Source organism: Polypterus senegalus, chromosome 9 (genome assembly GCF_016835505.1).
Source record: "Polypterus senegalus isolate Bchr_013 chromosome 9, ASM1683550v1, whole genome shotgun sequence".
NCBI lineage: Eukaryota > Metazoa > Chordata > Cladistia > Polypteriformes > Polypteridae > Polypterus > Polypterus senegalus.
The window spans coordinates 132,792,682-132,812,633 of NC_053162.1; the positions used below are offsets into that span (position 1 = coordinate 132,792,682).

The window sequence follows — 19,952 nt, forward strand, 5'->3', positions numbered from 1 at the left end:
AGTCACCCGACCCTTTACAAAGGGCAGGAACGTAATCAGTGCGAGCGTATGACCCGCACGTATTGGGAATTTCTCGTTCGTGGGGAACAATTGCAAGCCACGGTCTCCATCACGAATGGGGTTCAACGGCTTACCCACGCCGGGTAGACACACGTTGATCCATTCAGTGTAGCGCATGCAGTACCGACATACAAGTGCATCACAAACCTGTTAATGCTCAATCTCACGTGGCTGAAAGCCACTTGTCCCTCTAAGAATTTGGACGCCGACCGCTTATTTGTTTGTATTAAAAGTGGTAACCCTACCTGTGACTCACATAAACTTTTCATTGCTCTGTGTGGTTTTAGCTGCCTTTCTGTATACATTCCACCTAGACACCCGACCACAGGGGGGGGTTGTGTACAAAGTGCAGGAGCATCTAAGAAGACGCATGTTTGTCGCGGATGCGAATTGCTGTATGTAGCGTGTAAAACAGTTTGCTATGAGCAACTGCTATGAGCAACAGTTTCGTCAATGACATTTCTCCAAAAAAAACCCGACTGACAGAAACAAACAGTTACCTGAAGCAGGAATTTCTATAACATTGAAAGAAGTGTTGTTTCCATGAAATACATTTGAAGCGGAAGCCATGGAGGGCAAAAGAATAGTCAACGTGGCTCACAGCTGGGTTTGGACCGCAGCACAGACCAAAGCGAGTGAGTATGTGTTTGATGAGCTGTTTGATTTGGCGGGCAGTGGTCTGAGGTGTGTTCCTGAGCACGTAGGAGGAGGGGTAGAGTTTGTGGGCGGGGCTTCGTTGTTCCTTTCGCATGGTTTTTCATGGTGGACGCAGTTGGTGTCGAAACCGAAAAGAATAATGAAAAGTCAACGTGGCTTAGACGTGCATGTGGACTCCTAGCACAGACGAAAGGGGCTAACTGGGTGGCCTGTGAGTTTTTGCGTCCGGGCACATGGGCAGGCAGTGTGAATGTCTAGAGAGTGAGGGTAGACGCGGGCCGGTGAAAAAGGAGTGTTGGTGGGCAGGAAAAGTCTTCCGTGTTCCTGCAGGAGCATCTAAGAAGACGCATGTTTGTCGCGATGTAATTGCTGTATGTAGTGTGTAAAACAGTTTGCTATGGTGCAAGCGGTCATGCGTTGTAACCGAAAACTCGTAGACTGCTTACTTCATTGTGTTTTAACCTCAGTTGTAAAGGATTGTTTTAAAGATCCCATGAGATACCCTCGCAAACCGCTTCACACGCTGCATATGGCGATTCACCTCCGCGAGAAACATGCCTCTATGAACAGTCAACGTAGCTCGGAGGTGCATGACATGAACATGACATTAACCTGATCTGCACCGCATGTGGCCTCCACGACAGACGAATATAAATGATGCCACTTTTTCTGTGTCCTCGCCCGACTTGGTGGGCGGGCCCTGCGAAGTTGTCGCCATATCCAATGGGCTTGGAGTTGGTGGGCGTGGCTCTTTCTGCGCGCCATAGGTGTCTCACTTGTCGGCGGCTTAGTGAATCCACGCCTTCCGCGTTTTCATGGTTGTCTTGCCTTAGTGAATTATATATATAGACTAGTAAATACCAAGGCTCAGCAGGAGAAGTGTGTTAAAGAAGCAATGAAAAAGAAAAGGAAACATTTTGAAAATAACGTAACATGATTGTCAATGTAATTGTTTTGTCACTGTTGTGAGTGATGAGTATTGCTGTCATATATATTTACACACACACACAAACATATATATATACATATCTATACATATACACATATATATATATACACACACATATATACACACACAGCTATTTCGTATCAGTGCAATACGCTGCTTGTTAAAACGGATAACTCCCGCTCTTACGTGCAGTCTGCGGATATTATGAACTATCGATTTGTTCAAGTTCTATTTAAATTTTAAATAGAAGGAATTTTTATTTAGTCGACAGAAATATCTTTGGTAGGAATGGTAAAAACAGACAGGAATATTATTCGTGAATAAATCAACTCAAACCTTAAACAACTTATAATATTTTGCTCTCCATAAAAATATATCCTGTCTAAATTATACAAGTTAGAAATAAAGTAAACGTTAAAAGAACAAACATTCAAATTTCTTTACTCTTATGTAATTTTATATAAAAAATAAACTTAGATTTTAAATATCCCAAAAGATTTTGCTCTCCATAAAAATATATCCTGTCAAAATTATACAAATTCAAATATGAACATGCTGCATAACAAAACCTGGAAATATAAATAAAATGTGTTCCTTTCAGCAATAACAAATCAAATCATTCAGTTGTCTTTGCTCATATGTCATTTTAGAGCTGGACGCCTGGCATCTTTTTGGCAACAAGTTCGTTTCTGTTTGGTGTGAGGTTCTGTGTTGTGGAGATTCTCAGGATGGATTGCAGGTGCTCATCAGTGAGGCGACTCCTGTGTGCTGTTTTGTTAGTCTTTATCACTGAGAAGAGCTTCTCACACAGATATGTGCTACCAAACATGCACAAGGTTCGAGCCGCATGTAGACGGACTTTTTGTTCTTCAAAGTCACCAAAGCGCCGGCAAACTCAGTGCGCCAGTTTATCAGCAAAGTGCGATTTGGGAACACCGTAGTGACGACTTGGTTTAACATTACTTGGCAACAGGGAAAGTGGGGCAAGTTGCACTGGTGCATTTGTGTCTCCCATAAAAGCAGCTTCACTTGAAATCACTTTGTGATTGTGCACGGGTAAAACGTCCGCTGAAGTGTCAGATTCTTATTTAATTCTTCTGCTTTCTGTATCTTCTGCATTGCATTCAGGTCTTTCAGGTTACCCTGATGTTTTGTCTCATAGTGCCGCCTTAGATTAAATTCTGTAATTACAGCCACATTAGCTCCACAAATGAGACACACGGGTTCAGTAAACATATACTCAGCCTCCCATCGGTTTTAAAGGCTCTATTTTCAGAATCAACTTTTCTCTTCAGCATCGTGTGAGCTAGCTTCGCAATAACTTGCAGCATCATAAGCTAGACTTGATTAACGCGTAAGTGTTCGCAAGGCAGCTGAAGCGCTGCATTATGGGATCTGTAGTTTATTGTGTTACCAGCGCTTCATATACCCGGCCATTAATAACAATAATACAGTATATAAAATGATCTCGGGCCGGATATAATTACACGCCGGCCGGATGTGGCCCGCGCCCTTGAGTTTGACACATATGGACTAAATAGAACTTGAAAATATATTTTTTAAATGTGATCGCGCAATTCAGATAGAGTTGACGCAAGACTACAGCCTGCATGCCTCAATAAGTCATCCTCCCTCGCTCTTACTTTTTACCGCTCATCTAATGAATACACTGAGTATGGCTTTACCAAAACAATCATTGATGGCTAATAAAGTATCCATTATTCGAGTATGTAGATCGGGATATATATATACATATATATATACCCGTATCGCAGCGAGAAGTAGTGTGTTAAAAAGCTAGAAAAGAAAAGGGAACATTTTAAAAATAACGTAACATGACTGTCAATATACAGTATTTGTTTTGTGAGTGTTACTGAGTGTTGCTGTCATCAAGGATTTGATTATCATTATTTCTTTCAATCAGGTTCGTATTTGTAGGATGTGTTGTGTTCAAGTTACATTCCGTGTTTGTCAATCGCTGTAAAGATGACAGGTTTCATTCATCGATTCGCTTCTTACTGCATCAATAAACAGCTCGCCTTCTTCTTTATCTGAGACCTGACACACTGCATGCACGGTTTTTTTACACTGTCTTCCTTTAGCGGACATTGACTTTTTCCACCGTGTGCTTTGTTTCCGCAGTAGCTGGATTTATGAATATGCTTGTATGTATCAGACGCTTCATATTTTTTGCTGCCTTTTCAATTGTGTAATTCGGTTTTGTTCAGCTTTTGGAACTGTTGCTTTTATCTGTGCACTGCGCCAGTTCACGTGAGCCGCTCAGTGTACATGCATCAAAGTTTCCCAGCTGTGCTGTTGCCATCTCGTGCTATGTCCATGGCTGTATTTAATGTTACCTTAGTCCTGGCACTTAAAACTTTCTCTCGCAGTTTCGCTGAGTTTGTACCAAACACCACCCTGACCATCTAATCTTCCTCTGCATAAGCACAATCCTTAACCCGTGAATATTTAGTGGGAGTTTGCTATTGGATTGCCGCTGACAGACGGCCTTATATGGGCAGGCACTAAATTACAAACGCCAGCGGCAGCCTGTCTATGAACTTAATTTAAAGTGTAGGTTTACATCGTGCTTTGTTTCCGAAGTAGCAGAACTCATAAATATCGTTGTATATGTCACTCGCTCGCTTCTTATTGTTTTGCTGCCTTCTAAATTATATAATGCATGTTTTCTTCATTACGTGAAGGCGTGATGATGTCACACGAAACTCCGCCCCCACGGCGTTCAAGCTCATCTCCATTACAGTAAATGGAGAAAAACAGCTTCCAGTTATGACCATAACGCGTAGAATTTCGATATAAAACCTGCCCAACTTTTGTAAGGAAGCTGTAAGGAATGAACCTGCCAAATTTCAGCCTTCCACCCACACGGGAAGTTGGAGAATTAGTGATGAGTGAGTGAGTGAGTGAGTGAGGGCTTTGCCTTTTATTAGTATAGATAACAGGCAACAGAGAAGCTTCAGGACTGCTTTGCCTGTACAGACCGGGGTGCCTTCAGAACTGCCACCTTCAACATGCATGAATACACTAATGCTGTAACTTCATATATTAGTTTTTGTGAAGATGTTTGCATTCCAACAAAACAATTGTGAAGTTTAGCATTGATAAATCTTGGTTCACCACAGAGCTCAGAACAAAGAGTTAGCTTTCAGAGCTGGTAATCATGAGGAATACAGAAAAGCTAAGTATATCTTGGAGAAAGGGATTGAAGATGCAAAAAGGAAATAATCAATGCTGCAAGCTGCAAGAACAATTGTCTGCAAACAGCAACTCATCCTTCTGGAGAGGCCTTAAACAGGTCATTAACTAGAAGAAACAAACATTAAACAGTTCTGCTGTTCCCAGTCTGGCTAATCAGTATCCAGTCTGGCTAAACAGTTCAATCAGTTTACAGACAGTGAGACATAAATCTACCTGATGGTCTCACGGTTTGTACTGTGCACTCCACTTCTTCTCAGCTTACACCTCCTGTCATCACTGTAAAATATGTCTACAGCTTATTCAAAAGCAAAATATTAAAAAAGCTGCAGGCCTGGGCCTTATTTCCCCTCCCATGCTGAGGAACTGTGCTGATCAATTGTTTGCAGTATTTGCAGACATTTTCAACAAATCTCTTAATCTGTGCACTGTTCCTCCCTGCTTCAAGACCTCCATCATCATTCCAGTAGTAAAAAAATCAAAGGTCACAGACCTAAAAGACTACAGACCAGAAGCTTTAACCACTGTGGTAATGAAGACCTTTGAATGCCTTGCTCTGAATTACCTCAAGAATACTACAAAAGATTTCCTGGACCCATTTCAGTTTGCATACAGAGCCACCAGGTCTGTGGATGATGCAGTGAATTTAGATCTGATCTTTATTTACCAACACCTTGGTAAGCCAAGGGCATATGTGAGGTCTTGTTTGTGGATTTTAGCTCTGCTTTGAATTCAGTCATCTCAGAGCTACTAGATAAGAAACTCACCCAGTTCAACCTGCCCAGTTTAATCTGCAATTGGATCGCAGACTTTCTTACAGATAGGAAACAGTATGTGTGGTAGGGTGCACATGACTTACCCATTAACCTTTAGTACTGCTGCACTGCAGGGATGTGTCCTTGACCCCACTACTCTTTTCACTTGATTTAAATTATTGTACCTTTGGCGATTCATCTGTCAAACTTCTTAAATTTGCAAATGACATCAAATTGATTGGTCTTATTTCAAAAAATGATGAGTCCATATACAGACAAGAGGTGGAAAATCTAACAATATGGTACAGCAATAATAATTTGGACCTTATTTAACATAAAACTCACAAAATTATCATAGATTTCAGGAAACAGACACCTGTTTAATTATCACTTGCCATAAATGCTCAGGTGTTGGGATGACTGAATCATTTACGTTTCTGGGCACTGTGCTGTCACAGAACCTTAAGTGGGACAATAACATCATGTGCATTATTAAGAAAGCCCAACAAAGAATGTTCTTTTTGTGTCAGCTAAAGAAATTCAATCTCCCTCAATAGCAATACTGGTTCAATACTACACATCCATCATTAAGTCTATTCTGACCTCATCTATAACTATCTGGTTTGGTTCTGCCTCTGTTCAGACTAAGGCCAATCAGCAACACATCATCAAAGCCTGTGAAAGGATCAAAGGCTGTAACTTACAACACATTGAAGTCCTATTTCAGTCCAGGGTAAGGAAGAGGGCCACAAAAATCATTGCTGATCCGACTTACCCAGGCAGAGCCTGTACCAAAGACTTCCACCAGCAAACATCTTCGTACAGTGAAAGTTAAAACAACCTGTCGCTTAAGTTTTTTACCACGTGCAGTTATTCCAGCTAATCAAATCTAAGCATCTACTCATTATCTTTGTATACCTGCACACTGGACTGCCTGGACATTTTAATCCTTTTCATTTTCCCCTTGGGATTAATAAACTATCTATCTATCTATCTATTACCTCTTTATGGTTTTATATTGCAGTTGTATGCTGCCTAATAGTCTATCATTTTATATTGTATCTCTTTATATTTATATTTTGCATTCTGTCCTGTCCTTCTGTATTGCACCAATACTATCAAGACAAATTCCTAATATACATTAGTGTACCCCTGTGGTGGGCTGGCGCCCTGCCCAGTGTTTGTTTCCTGCCTTCTGCCCTGTGTTGGCTGGGATTGGCTCCAGCAGACCCCCGTGACCCTGTAGTTAGGATATAGCGGGTTAGATAATGGATGGATGGACATTAGTGTACCTGGCCAATAAAATGAATTCTGATTCTGATTAAAAATTAGGTCTGCAAGCTGTTATGCTAATGACCATATCCAAAAAGCCAAGCAGTATTTGGACAAGGAGGGGCCTTGGTGACCTTTGGATGCTTGTACTGCTACTAAAGAACAAACAATGACTGAAATAAAGTTTTCAGTCTTATAAAAAGTTTACAGACTTTTATCAGGGGCAGAATTGCTGGTTTTCGTAATGCCTTTTGGATCCTGGAACATGTTAGCTATACAGATCAGAGAACAGGATGATACTAGTGTGGTTGTAGGAGGACAGTCTCGTTGTGTATGTAATAGGCCAGGTGTGAGTAGAATCAGAGGACTGGTGGAGAGAACTTAGACTGACTACTGACTACACCACAGTCTGATTTACACAAAGACGCATGCCTCTTGTAGCTTAGGGGCTGTTGTCTCTACAAGCTGAAGGGAGTTCTCTTTTTTTCAATAAGATGCAAAATGTCCCTCTTTTGAGATAGAAAGGGAGCTGTAACACATGATACCGACGACTGAAACAGTGTAAAATGCCATGTTAGCATTTACTGATATCAACAAAGATATGGAAACTCACATGCACTGCCACTGAATAGATTACTTCAAGAGCCAACAACCTGTAGCTGATGCAGGACTTCATTGAACATCATGACAACAGCCACTTACCACAAACGACCTCCAAATGCATATGAACTGATGTTAAGCTGTATGAAATATGCTACAGACTGACATCAGGTCATCTTCATGATCAAGTCCTATACCTAGAGGATGACAACTAGATTTACAAAAATGTGTACAAAGATACAATATAATCCAGACAGCATTGTTGAATGGCAAACTCTCAGAACAGTGTGTGTCATGCTGTAGGTAATCATCAGCAATGAAGGTCAGTCACTTCTACTGCTCGTCCAGGGCAATTTGACCTTTTCACTGTACACTAAGGTGATGCCATCAAAAAACCCTTGTGTAGCTTGATGCTATTTTCCAATAAGGCAATACCCATCCTTAGATGCCTGTCATATCCATGTAATGCTTAGGCAGCACCCTTTACGTCTCTAATAATCTCTAATAATCTCTCAGTTAGCAAAGAAAGAGAGTACTTCCAGTTGAGAGTACACTGTGTGCGTTTGGCTGCCGCTTCTCACCGGTGTCCTTGTATTTGTTTTGTCTTGTCTCGTCGGACTTTTCCACCTTTACCTTCTGATTTGACTGCTCTTTTCAAATTTTACTTACGAATGCCACTGGCGATTGCCTAGATCACACCTGCTTCAGTCCTGCTTCCTTCTCTCCTGTTACTGCCTTTGCAGTAAGTGTGAATCTACTCTTGCGTCGTTTGCAGTCGCCAGTCTAAACTGCGAATGTGTAGCCTGCCCACTGTGCTTTTCCTTTTCTCGCTGGTTATGCAGTGACATTTGGGTTGGCTAACGTGTGTAGCTGGAGTTTGCATGGTGTTGTGTGGCATTCTGTTCGCACTTGGCAGTGTCCACCGGTGTCTGGATATTCTAAGTCTGTTCTGTCTCTGGTTTGTGCTATGTGTTATCACTTCTACTTTTTTGGCAATGCAGCTCATATATTCTCCATATGAACTTAAAAATCTTGACTGTCATCTATGATTGTTCTCCCTGACTTATAGTTTTTGCCAGCTGCTTGGAATTACTTGGTGTCCTCGCTATATTCACTGGTCTATAAGAGGCCCCTCGCGGATCTATGGCTCAGACGCATCGATTCCAACTGTAGTGACATCTCAACGTGTTCACTGGTGTAATGCTAGGGCTGTCCAAGGGATAAACATGAGCCATCTTTCTCCCCTTCAGGAGGTGTCTGCACCCTGCTCTCCCGGCTGTTTCAACTTTAGGCTCGCCCTTTTGAACACTCGCTCCATCATTAACAAGACCTCGTTGATTAATGGCCTCATCTCCCAGAAGCAAGTGGTCATGTTTCTTCTTACAGAAACTTGGCAACAACCTGATGACTATTTATATTTAAACTTGCTGTCTCCCCCAGGCTATAGCCACATATCTAAATCCAGGTTAACAGGAAAAGAAGGTGGCTTGGCTGCGGTTTATAGATCTACCTTAACAATGAAGGAACTCTCCTTTTTTAAAGTCACATATTTTGAATATATTGCTGTTAAACTGGTTTCCTCCCCTCCTTTGCTGCTGTGGTTAGTTTATCGTCCTCCCAAATCTGTGGTGAACTTTCTGTCTGAATTTAATGAGCTTCTCATTGTAATCTCACCTCTTTGCCCTGCTGTAATTTTATTTGGTGATTTTAATATTCATCTTGATATCAACTGTTCTCTTACAGCTGAATTAATCTCAACTTTGGAGTTGTTTTGACTTGGCACAGCATATGGATTTACCCACTCATACTCAGGGTCATACTCTTGATTTGCTTTGTTCAAATGGCTTGAATAATCTCTCTATCTCAGGTTCACTCTCTGGTATTTCTGATTATAAGCTTATTGAATGTAACTTTAGCATTATTACCACTACATCTGTCAAGAAAAAGTCTGTCTCCTATTGCAACATTAGGTCTGTTAATTCTGATTTGTTTGCTGTTTCCCTTCTGTCTTCATCTCTTTTACAACTGCATACTCTTCCCTTTATAACAGCTGTGTTTCCCAACTGTTAGATAACTTTGTTCCCTTAAGGACTAGGCAAGTTCCAGCCTCCCGCTCCTGTCCCTGGTACACCGATGAGCTCAGAGCTATGAAAGCCACTAGCCAGCGTCTTGAGCGGCATTATAAGAAAACGGGTCTCATAGTTTATTCACAGCTTTACACTGAGCATAAACTTAAATATAGGGATGTCCTTAACACTGCTCGCTCCAACTATTATTCATCTCTCATAAATGGTGCTAAGTAGGCCTAGAAAACTTTTTAGGACTGTTAATAAACTCCTCCAACCCTCTCCTCTAACTTGCCCCAATACAGCTGAACAGGCTTTCTTACATTTCTTTAATACCAAAATTGATCAAATCTATCACTGTTTCCACTCTACACCTCAATCACTCACTCATTCTGATCTGCCATCTCCATCAACAAGACTCACTTGTTTCTCGCCTATTGACTCTCTTGCCATCTCTGAACTTATTAATAAGTCTAATTCCTCCTCCTCCTGTCTGCTTGATCCTGTCCCCACTTCTCTGCTTAAGACATGCTCATCCATAATTAGTATTCCTGTTGCCTCATTGGTAAATGCATGTTTCATTTCAGGTTCTGTCCCTACTGCCCTCAAAACTGCTGCAGTTACCCCAATCCTTAAAAAACCTGACCTGGATCCTTCCTTTCTTTCCAGTTACAGGCCTATCTCTAATTTCCCTTTTTTGGCAAAGGTGATGGAACACGTGGTTGCTACACAACTCCATGCTTTTCTTCTAGACAATATACTCTATGAGCCTTTTCAGTCTGGCTTTCATACACAGCACAAGCACTGAGACAGCTCTTCTCCGTTTAGTTAATGATCTTCTCTGATCTGCAGACTATGGTTCACTTAAAATTCTCCTCCTTCTTGACTTAAGTGCAGCATTTGACACTGTTAATCATGAAATCCTCCTTTCACATCTCTCTGCTGTAGGCATCTCTGGCTTAGCCCTTCAATGGCTCACTTCATATCTCTCTAATAGGCAACAGTTTGTCACACTCGGCCAATATAAAACCTCCACCTCACCTGTATCGCGTGGTGTCCCTCAGGTTTCAGTCCTTGGGCCATTACTTTTTCTACTTCAAAGTATATCCTTCCTTTGGGTCTGATTATTTTCAGACATTGCCTTAACTTCCAATGTTATATAGACGATATACAGTTTTAGCTTAGTATAGACTCTCCTACAGATTCACCTCCTAGCACACTCATTGACTGCATCACTGATCTTAAGCTATGGATAGAAAATAACTTTCTCAAACTTAATGCCAATAAAACTTAAGTGTTACTAGTAGGTCCAAAATCCCAACTTTCTCAGGCATCCAATTTATCTGTTTCTGTTGATGGTACAATTGTCAAACCTGCTCCTGTTGTCAGAAATCTTGGTGTTTTGTTTGATTCATCACTTAACTTTGAGCTACACATTAGGTCTCTTTCCAAAATTTCATTCTATCATCTCTGTAACATTGTCCGCCTCCATCCATTTCTGTCCTTTAATGATGCTCAAACTCTGGTTCATTGTTTCATAATGTCTTGTATTGATTACTGTAATTCCCTCTTCATCGGCCTCCCTGCTAAATCTATACAGAAGCTATAGTATATTCAGAACACTGCAGCCAGAGTCCTCACCCCCTGTTCTCTCCCAGGTTTACTGGTTAACGCTTCCATCAAGGATTAAATTCAAGATTCTGCTTCTCTCCTTTAAAGCTCTACATAACCTTGTCTCCCTCTACCTCACTCAGCTACTAGCTCCTTACACTCCTTGTCGCTCTCTCAGGTCCTCGAGCAGTAATCTCCTTACTGTCCCACACACCAGACTCTCCATCCTGGGAGGCAGGTCCTTCAGTACTATAGCCCCTCAACTCTGGAACTCTCTTCCTCAGTCTATTGCTCCTATTTCTGCACTTTTAAATGTCAACTGAAAACTTTCCTCTTCTACGAACTTATGTCATCTGTGTAATTTTTTTTTTTTTTACTCTGTATGTAAAGCGACCTTGGGTTTGTGAAAGGCGCTCAATAAATCCATCCATCCATTATCCAACCTGCTATATCCTAACTATAAGGTCACGGGGGTCTGCTGGAGCCAATCCCAGCCAACACTGGGCGCAAGGCAGCAAACAAACCCTGGGCAGGGCGCGCACACACACACACCAAGCACACACTAGGGACAATTTAGAATCGCCAATGCACCTAACCTGCATGTCTTTGGACTCTAGGAGGAAACCGACGCAGACACGGGGAGAACATGCAAACTCCACACAGGGAAGAGAACCTAGGTCTCCTTACTGCGAGGCAGCAGCGCTACCCACTGCGCCACCGTGCCGCCCCACGCTCAATAAATGTAACATCTATATATATATAATTCACTAAGGCAAGACACCCATGGAAAACACGCCGGAAGGGGCGTGGATTCACTAAGCCGCCGACAAGTAAGACACCTATGGTGCACGCAGGGAGGAGCCACGCCCACCAACTCCAAGACCATTGGATACGACGACAACTTGCAGAGCCACGCCCACCAACTCAGACGCGACGACACAGAAGGAACGGCGTCATTTATATTCGTCTGTCGTAGAGGCCTCATGTACCTCCGAGCCACGTTGACTGTTCACAGAGGCATGTTTCTCGCGGAGGTGAGTCGCCATATGTCGCGTGTAAAACGGTTTGCGAGGGTACCCCATGGGATCCTTAAAACAATCCTTTACAACTAAGGTTAAAACACAATGAAGTAAGCAGTCTTTAAAAACTGAATTTTCGGTTACGACGCACGACCTCGTGCATCATAGCAAACTGTTTTACACACTACATACAGCAATTTGCATCCGCGACAAACATGCGTCTTCTTCACTCACAGACAATTATATGTTACTCTTTCCAGAGTTCCATCTTTTCATTCACTTTCTGTTGTATCCTCAAACCCTCCCTTTTTAGACAACTGTGTCTTTCCAGAAGTGTTCAACCATCAATAAATAATTATGCGGCGTTTGTTATGCTGCGGGTTCACTATTGTGTTGTATTTTGCTCTCTCCAGAGTTCCATCTTTTCATTCACTTACTGTTGTATTCTCACACCAACCCGTTTTAGACAACCGTGTCTTTCCATTGAGCGTGTGTCTACCCGGCGCAGAGAGGCGTGGGTAAGCCGTTAAACCCCATTCGGGCAGCAAACCATGGAATTCCCACTAAGTGCGACTCATGCTCCCACTGGTTACGTCTCTACCCTTTGTACACACCCCCCTCCCACCTTGCTACTACCGTGGTCGGGTGTCTTGGTGGATTATATATAGAAAAGCGGCAAAAACCACACAAAGCAATGAAACGTCTACATCAGTCACAGGTGCATCTGGACTGTGTTAAGACGACAACGACTCAAGTGACGAGTTGGAGGTGGGCACATGAGCGGGCAGTGCATACTGAACAAGAAATCAGCAGACTAGCTTGACAGAGGGAGCGGAATTGACGTCCTTCTCCTCTCCTCCCGTTCCACCCTCCGCGACTGAGCTCCGTGCACCCCCATCCCTTCGTCTAGCAGGAGAAGGAGCGATGGCGATCCGCCAGTTTTCAGTCACGGACGATTGTGTGTTGGTTCCTTCCGTGCATTGTTACAATGTTGCTTTTCTTGCTGATTTATTACATTACCAATTTTTCAAATGTTAATTTTCTCCCTGCGCTTAAAACCATTAAAAAACCGGCCTGATTATGCGGCGTATGGTACGCTGCGGGTTGGCTAGTTATTATTATTAACTAACATTTGCTGTACACCCTCAACCTTTCATTGCCTAACTAGAGGACAAGTTACATAATGTTTTATTATACATGGCACAGGGATGTCATTCAGAGTTTGTATGACTCTATGCTGCTATAAACTTCTGTGTTTATTGCTTAGTAAGGCAGCTTTACCTAATCCAAACAATCCTTGGTTTTGGCCCTATGACAAACAGATAAAAAATTATATTACCCGGTTTTTACAAAAACTGTATAATTCTGTGTGACTATTTCTTTTTTGTCATAGACTTTATGGCACTTGTGTTTTGATTAAAATAGTTAAACAATTAAGCAGGAATAAAAGAAAATATGAAAACTTGCTTTTCTAAACCTTTCCAGATCACCTGCTGAACTATAGTCTTTGAGGTCCCTGTTCTACTTCTGAACCTGCTACTAATCACCACAATCATAGGCCAACTGTTGACCAAAAGCTTTGATATTCCCTGACCGTAATATGAACAATTTCCTGTGTCACCTGGCATATTTAGAAACTAAAATCTCATGCATCCAGTTTTATCCAAACCCACTACAGTAACGACAATCAATGACAAAAACATTAGTTGGCTAAATGATAAAATATATATGTCAGTCCTTAAAATAAATTCAGACTCTGATCTGTACCTGAAACCACACTATAACACAGAGCTGAGACGCTTGTACAAGATGGCACTAATACACTTCAACCCTTATTTGAGGCACGTGCTGTTCATTAGCTTACCAACAATATCACTGACACACCACTTAGCCATCAGCAAAGCCACCTTCTAATTCACAGCTATATTGTCCAATGTAACACTTAATAAACAGCACCTTTCAAAAACAGGTAAGCCTCCAAATGACCCACAGCTGAATTGCTTTGATGAAATGCCAGAGCTGAAGCCCACTTGTGACCTATGAACACATCACCCAGATTTTGACTGCTTTGTCACACTCTAGTGTAAATGACAATCGTAAGGTGCCATTAAAATTTCTACCTGTTAAAACTGGGGACTAGTAGAGGCATTTAAAACAAACATTTAAAAAACTCTGCTTATAAAATGTCAAAAAGGTATGTAAGTATACTCTAAAACTATTTGCACCAGTATATATTAAAAAACTAAGTTGTAAAACAAAGGTGTATTAATGGCTACAAAAAGCAATGTTCTTTTTCCTGCTCAGTTGATGATCTTCACCCTAAAGAAAACCTCCCTCCCAATGCCTCCATTAGAATTCACACATGTACAAATACTGATCCATGACTAAGACACCAGCTCTACTTCAACATTTCCCCTTCCAAACCAAAACGTGAATCATCTGCTGATCCTTAACATGCTACCATGTCATGTGTGCAGCAAGATAACGGTTCGACACAAAGCTAGGTGACCTTTTCAAATGTCAGTTAATGACTTTCGGCTTAGCTGTTCCATAACTTTGTCAGTTCAGCACTTGAAGGTAAATAATCAATTAACCTCAGTTAACTAATTAACCTGTAGCAGGCCACCATGTCACCTCCTGACAACAGCTAAGCCACTTGCTACACCTGGTGCTTGTCACTTTTATGCTAACACTAAGTAACTCTTTGATCAAACAGCATGCAAGAAGGGACCCAACAATTACAAGAATTGTTAAAACAAACTTTATTATAAAACTTACAACAATTCCCTTTTAGTCATCCCAGCACTTCTCCCATTCCTGGAAACATTTTCTCCACTCATCTATTGCTAACATGTCTAAAGTCTTATGCTGTTTACCTATATTTCTTCCACAGTCACAAATCTTCTTCCCTTTAGTCTGAATTTTAATTTGAGGTACACAAAGAAGTCACGGGGAGCAACACCTGGAGGATACAGGGTGTGTGAAGCAACAACTACAGTACATTGTTTTTGGTCAAACACTCTTTGACAAACAACACTGTGTGTGCAGAAGCGTTGTCAATATGCAGAACTCAGTTTTGAGTGTTTCACATCCCCATATGTTTTTTCTGTTGTTGATTAACAGTCTGTCAAGAAGGAACAAACTCCATATACACAAGTAGGTTGAAAAACATTATGATCATTGAAATGGAGATTTGAAGAAAAACAAAATTCCCCAAAGTCACATTCAGAAGTGTAGAATAAAGTCTAGAATACACTCTTGATCAGCACAGTGCCACTCAACAAACTGGTTAACCAGACTGTAGGCATATGATACCTAATGACATATTTGATAACTAAACCCTACTTCCGTGCTATTGACTGATTCCAAGAATTTCTGGGTCCCCCCTTGTACATTATGTCAAGTCTATATCTATTATTTATTTATTTATTATATTACATATCTATTGACCATATTTATGTATCTAGATTGCAAAAACAATACATTGCATCAATGTTCATATTGCTTACAACACGTCAATATTGCTGCAACTTCTTTGTCGTCTTTGCACAATGTCTTGTTCATGTTTTAATTTTAAATTTTACTTTATTTGCACTTCCTGTTGTTACACTGTGGACGCTGAGCTTCGCAATTTCGTCTATCTGTATACTTGTATATGGCTGAGATGACAATAAAGTTTGCTTTGGCTTTGGTCAAGCCTGTCTTTCTCTCCACAGCACTTAGACCAAGGTTAAGGAAACCTACTCAGATTTTTATCGTAAGCAACTTCTTAAATCAATCCATCCATCCAGCCACCTATTTTCAAACCCCATTAATACAAAGCTTGAGCTTGAGTCTATCATAACAAAGTATGAGGACACCAGTGACTTCTTAAATCAAAATTTCATTCCTCGTTTCCTTTTTCATTTGTTTTGCTTTGCTAATAAATCAAGGAGATGTAAATTGCACTAGACAATTCTAGAGAAGAAAACTGTACTGAGTTTGCTTTCCCTAGTTGTTAGAATTTCCCTAATATGTCATGAATACAACTGTAGACAACAGACACCAAGTCTGGAAGAAGAACAGCTCTTTCGTTGTTACCATACTCAAACCTTTGGATGATGCTGCGAACCGTTAACATCTACCTAAATAGGAATGGGGAGAGAAAGTCTTGGACTCCCAGCACACCAGAGGTATATCTATATTTTTTTGCTGTGTATAATTAGCAGAAGTGTTCGATAAAAAGGTGTCTTTGGTGAGTTTGCTCATATCTCACATAGTGCTGTGAACATTTGAGCGGCTTCGAATCCCGTGCTGGACGCTGGCCCACCAGACTTGGAAGCTTCAACATGTCTGCTTGTTTTTTCCTCTCACACTTAAAATTATGGCTGGTTGTTTTAACAGCGACTCCAAACTGTCCTGCGTTGTTGTGTTTCCTACAATCGACTGGTTGTTTCCTAAATAGTGCTACCGTTAAAGACTCCGGTTGTCCGTGACCCTGCATTTCATTAAGCGAAACTGTGAAAAATGATGACAGATCAGCTATTAAACCCAATGACATACTCACTTCGATATAATACTACGCAAAATCAAAAATACTGGTACCTGAAAATGAAAAACAAACTGCCAATAGAGGACAGCCGACTAAATAAACCCACAGACCACTAACGAATCACCTATCAGAAAAAACGAAACTCGTAGCACGCCCGCAGTGTCCGACTACCTCACACTGGCCCCGACATCTCCTTCGAGTTACGTCAGAGAAAATTTAAGAACAGCAGAATTCATTTATTTGTTTTAGTGAATTAAAAAGCAACTCCCCTTTACTCTGCAATACTGATTAGTGAAGGTTGTGGAAGTGAAAATCCACTGCGCTAACTGCCAGTAAGTTTCAGGATAGCGTCAGGACAAAGTCCAATCAGTTTTACAAATATTTCACAAGCCATGGTCATATAAAAAGTTTGTTGTACATGAAAAAATGACTTACGTATTGGGAGCCTTTGAGTTGCTGACACCCATGCTCGAACATATCGTTTAAGTGAAAATGCACCCTTATTTCCTTATCTTCACGCATTTACTCACAGGACTTGCCCAGTTCAAAAAAGGAAAAAAAAAAACAGGTCTGTCTAGGATTCCGCTTTCAAACCCCTAGCGTTTATTTTTCTGTGTCACGCCGCCGCCAACCGGTTAAACAAATGCTGAATTCTGGGTAGGTCATTATTGTATCGGTAATTCGGCACTCCTGAGCCTTTGCGTCGCCAGCGCTTGCAGCTGTACACACAGAAGAGTGATAACTGTGTACAGTAAACTCAGTTAACCGTCACCCACGGGGATTGGTAGATGCCAGGATAAGTGTTGTTTCTGGTTGCTTGTGAGTTACTATTACAAATTGACCTAATAGTGCAGTCCATTGTAATTAAAAGCAAATTAACTCTTTGAGGGCTGAATATTTTTTCGGCAGCCGATAGGAATGCGCTGCTGATTATATACAGAGCCCCGGAGCTCTCTTCACACAGTTTTCGGCCACCGGAACAAAAGGTGGATCTAGCGAGGGAATACGCAAAGCAAAATACCACGTAGACAGCGTTTTGTTTATTATTGCTGAATCAGACTCCGACTTATCGCGCATCGATTATGATACAAGTGATCTGGGGATCGAAAAAGAAAGTGATGTACCAGCATCAGCTAATCGGTCCCCGGCTGATCGTAGGGCTGAATGCGTTCGTGTAGCTGCGCAAGGATGTGCGCGACAGTTATCCAGGAGCAATGTAACTTTAATATCCATTGGCATTAGTTTCTTTTTAAAATTTTCTTTGACACTTGGAACAAACGAATGGTGGGAACCACTTCGTAAAAATGTCAACAACCATCCAACTGTTCCTCATCCACAGGGATGTTAGTTATGCTTTTAGGGTGCCTTGGGAAATTCGCCGATCACATATAACTTTTACCTTATTAGTTCCTAATGCGTTTGCACATACGAGCAGTAATACGGTTTTTATTTAGCTTAAACTCGTGAGCTACCTTTTCATTACAACCAGACAAACTGGGTAAACACATCCACATTAACCCAGTCTCATCTGCATTATAAATCTGCTTTGCAGCCAAGCCATTTTCTTCAATCAATTCACTAAACACATTTACAAATGAAGCTGCAGCTTCAAAATTCGACGATTTCTGCTCACCTGATAAGTCTAGAATACGAATTCCATGGCGAATCTTAAATCGATTAAGCCAGACACATGAAAATGAACACCAATTTTCAAATTTTAAATAAAAAAATTCCAACCGACCGTAGAAGGGGTTTGATCGTATATTTACACGCGAGACAGATAGACAAGCATTTAGTGCGCGAGTTCTGGTGCGCAAGGCGTGGCCTGGAGCTCGTGCACGGCGCACCAAACTTAAACTTACAATTTCGCTTTTATCTCAAGGATTATTTCTTCGATTTTTTGCTGGTTCCTTGAGGGTCTCCAAAATCAGTTTTAGGGATTTATTTGGTTATCAAACCTGCCTCTTCATATTCCAAGCAAGCTACGTTCCGACGTGTGAGTGATGGGCTGAAGCGCCTTTCTCTCACAATCGGACATTCTCCAGTTTAAACTGACAGAAGACTCGTCTTGGCAGGAGCGAATGTGGAGACCCGTCTAGGGATGAATTCTGTGCTGCGTCCGCTGATGCAAGAGTTAGAAGTGAATGAATGTGTTTCTCTGAAAATAATACTAATAATAATAAAATAACTACGTTTTTGCGAAAAAATATTTAGCTCTTCAATCTCTCTCACCGATATATCTGATGGAAATGCTAATTATCGATAAAATGTTGTACATGTCAACATAATATTTTTTCGTTTAACTTTAGCGCATAAATTCCATATCGATACTTCAGATGTCGCAAAAACTACATTGGAAACACTTTTTGTCGGAAAAAGGGCTTTAACGCAAATAAATGTGTCACATGATACATTTTCATCACGTGCAATCAAAACGAGAATGGCGGAGCGGTTCGCATGGTCTGATGAAGAGACTCGTTATTTCTCGTGATGAGCCAATGCAGTAGCGGATAGGCTGGGTCTCCTGCTACTAAAAGGGGTACCTGAACTCCCTCCACATCAACTGTAGCCTGGGGGTGTCTCTTAGGATGTCTAAATAATACAAAAACCGCAAAGGTAATTTACTGTGCCAGTCAAAATATTTAATAAACCGTGTGTTTCATTATCTAAACATCTTTTGCTAATTATTAAATGGCAGATGTTTTAGCATATATGAGAAATTCTCTCATTAATATTAACTTTAGTTTTTTTTTATTAAACGTCGTTATTTTGTATTAATTCAAATTTCAGTTTTAATTAAAAACCTTAAGGGAAGCAGGTTACAGTACTAATTCAGTTATTGTTATCGCACTGAGAAGGGATGTTGAAAGGTAGGCTCACCTGTACAGATCCGATGCTGCAAACACAGCTGCATCATGGGCACTTCCAGGAGTGCCAACGCAAATGTATCATGCACAATGATAACAATAGATGGCCATCCTTTGCGATTAATGTAATCGCGGTAATAGGCACATGCGTGCCATCCAGCGCACCGTAAATCTGTGGCACAAGATGCACCAAGGAATTGTGGTATGCAATTTCATTGGCCTCCGCTATATTGGGAAGTCTGATATAACGCCACATTAATTTTTCTTTAATAGCGGTGCACACAGCGCAGATACACATCGATGGACGGTAGTTTTACTAACCCCGAAAGTTTCTCCAACTACTCTATAC

At 41.1% G+C, this 19,952-nt stretch overlaps 1 protein-coding gene across 2 annotated transcripts in view; it reads right to left on the reverse strand.

Moving 5' to 3' along the window:
• The window catches only part of LOC120535813, an 82,568-nt gene extending 64,101 nt beyond the window's left edge, over positions 1-18,467 (reverse strand). Inside the window, exon 1 of one of the 2 annotated variants that reach the window (XM_039763906.1) lies at positions 18,370-18,467. Coding sequence is in view for 1 of the 2 variants with exons in the window: in XM_039763905.1 (XP_039619839.1) it covers positions 17,172-17,203 (32 nt within the window). In the remaining variant the exon portion in view is untranslated. Of the gene's footprint in view, positions 1-17,171; positions 17,450-18,369 lie in introns of those variants that run through there. The other variant, XM_039763905.1, reaches the window with a different exon arrangement.
• Positions 18,468-19,952: the final 1,485 nt, after the last annotated feature.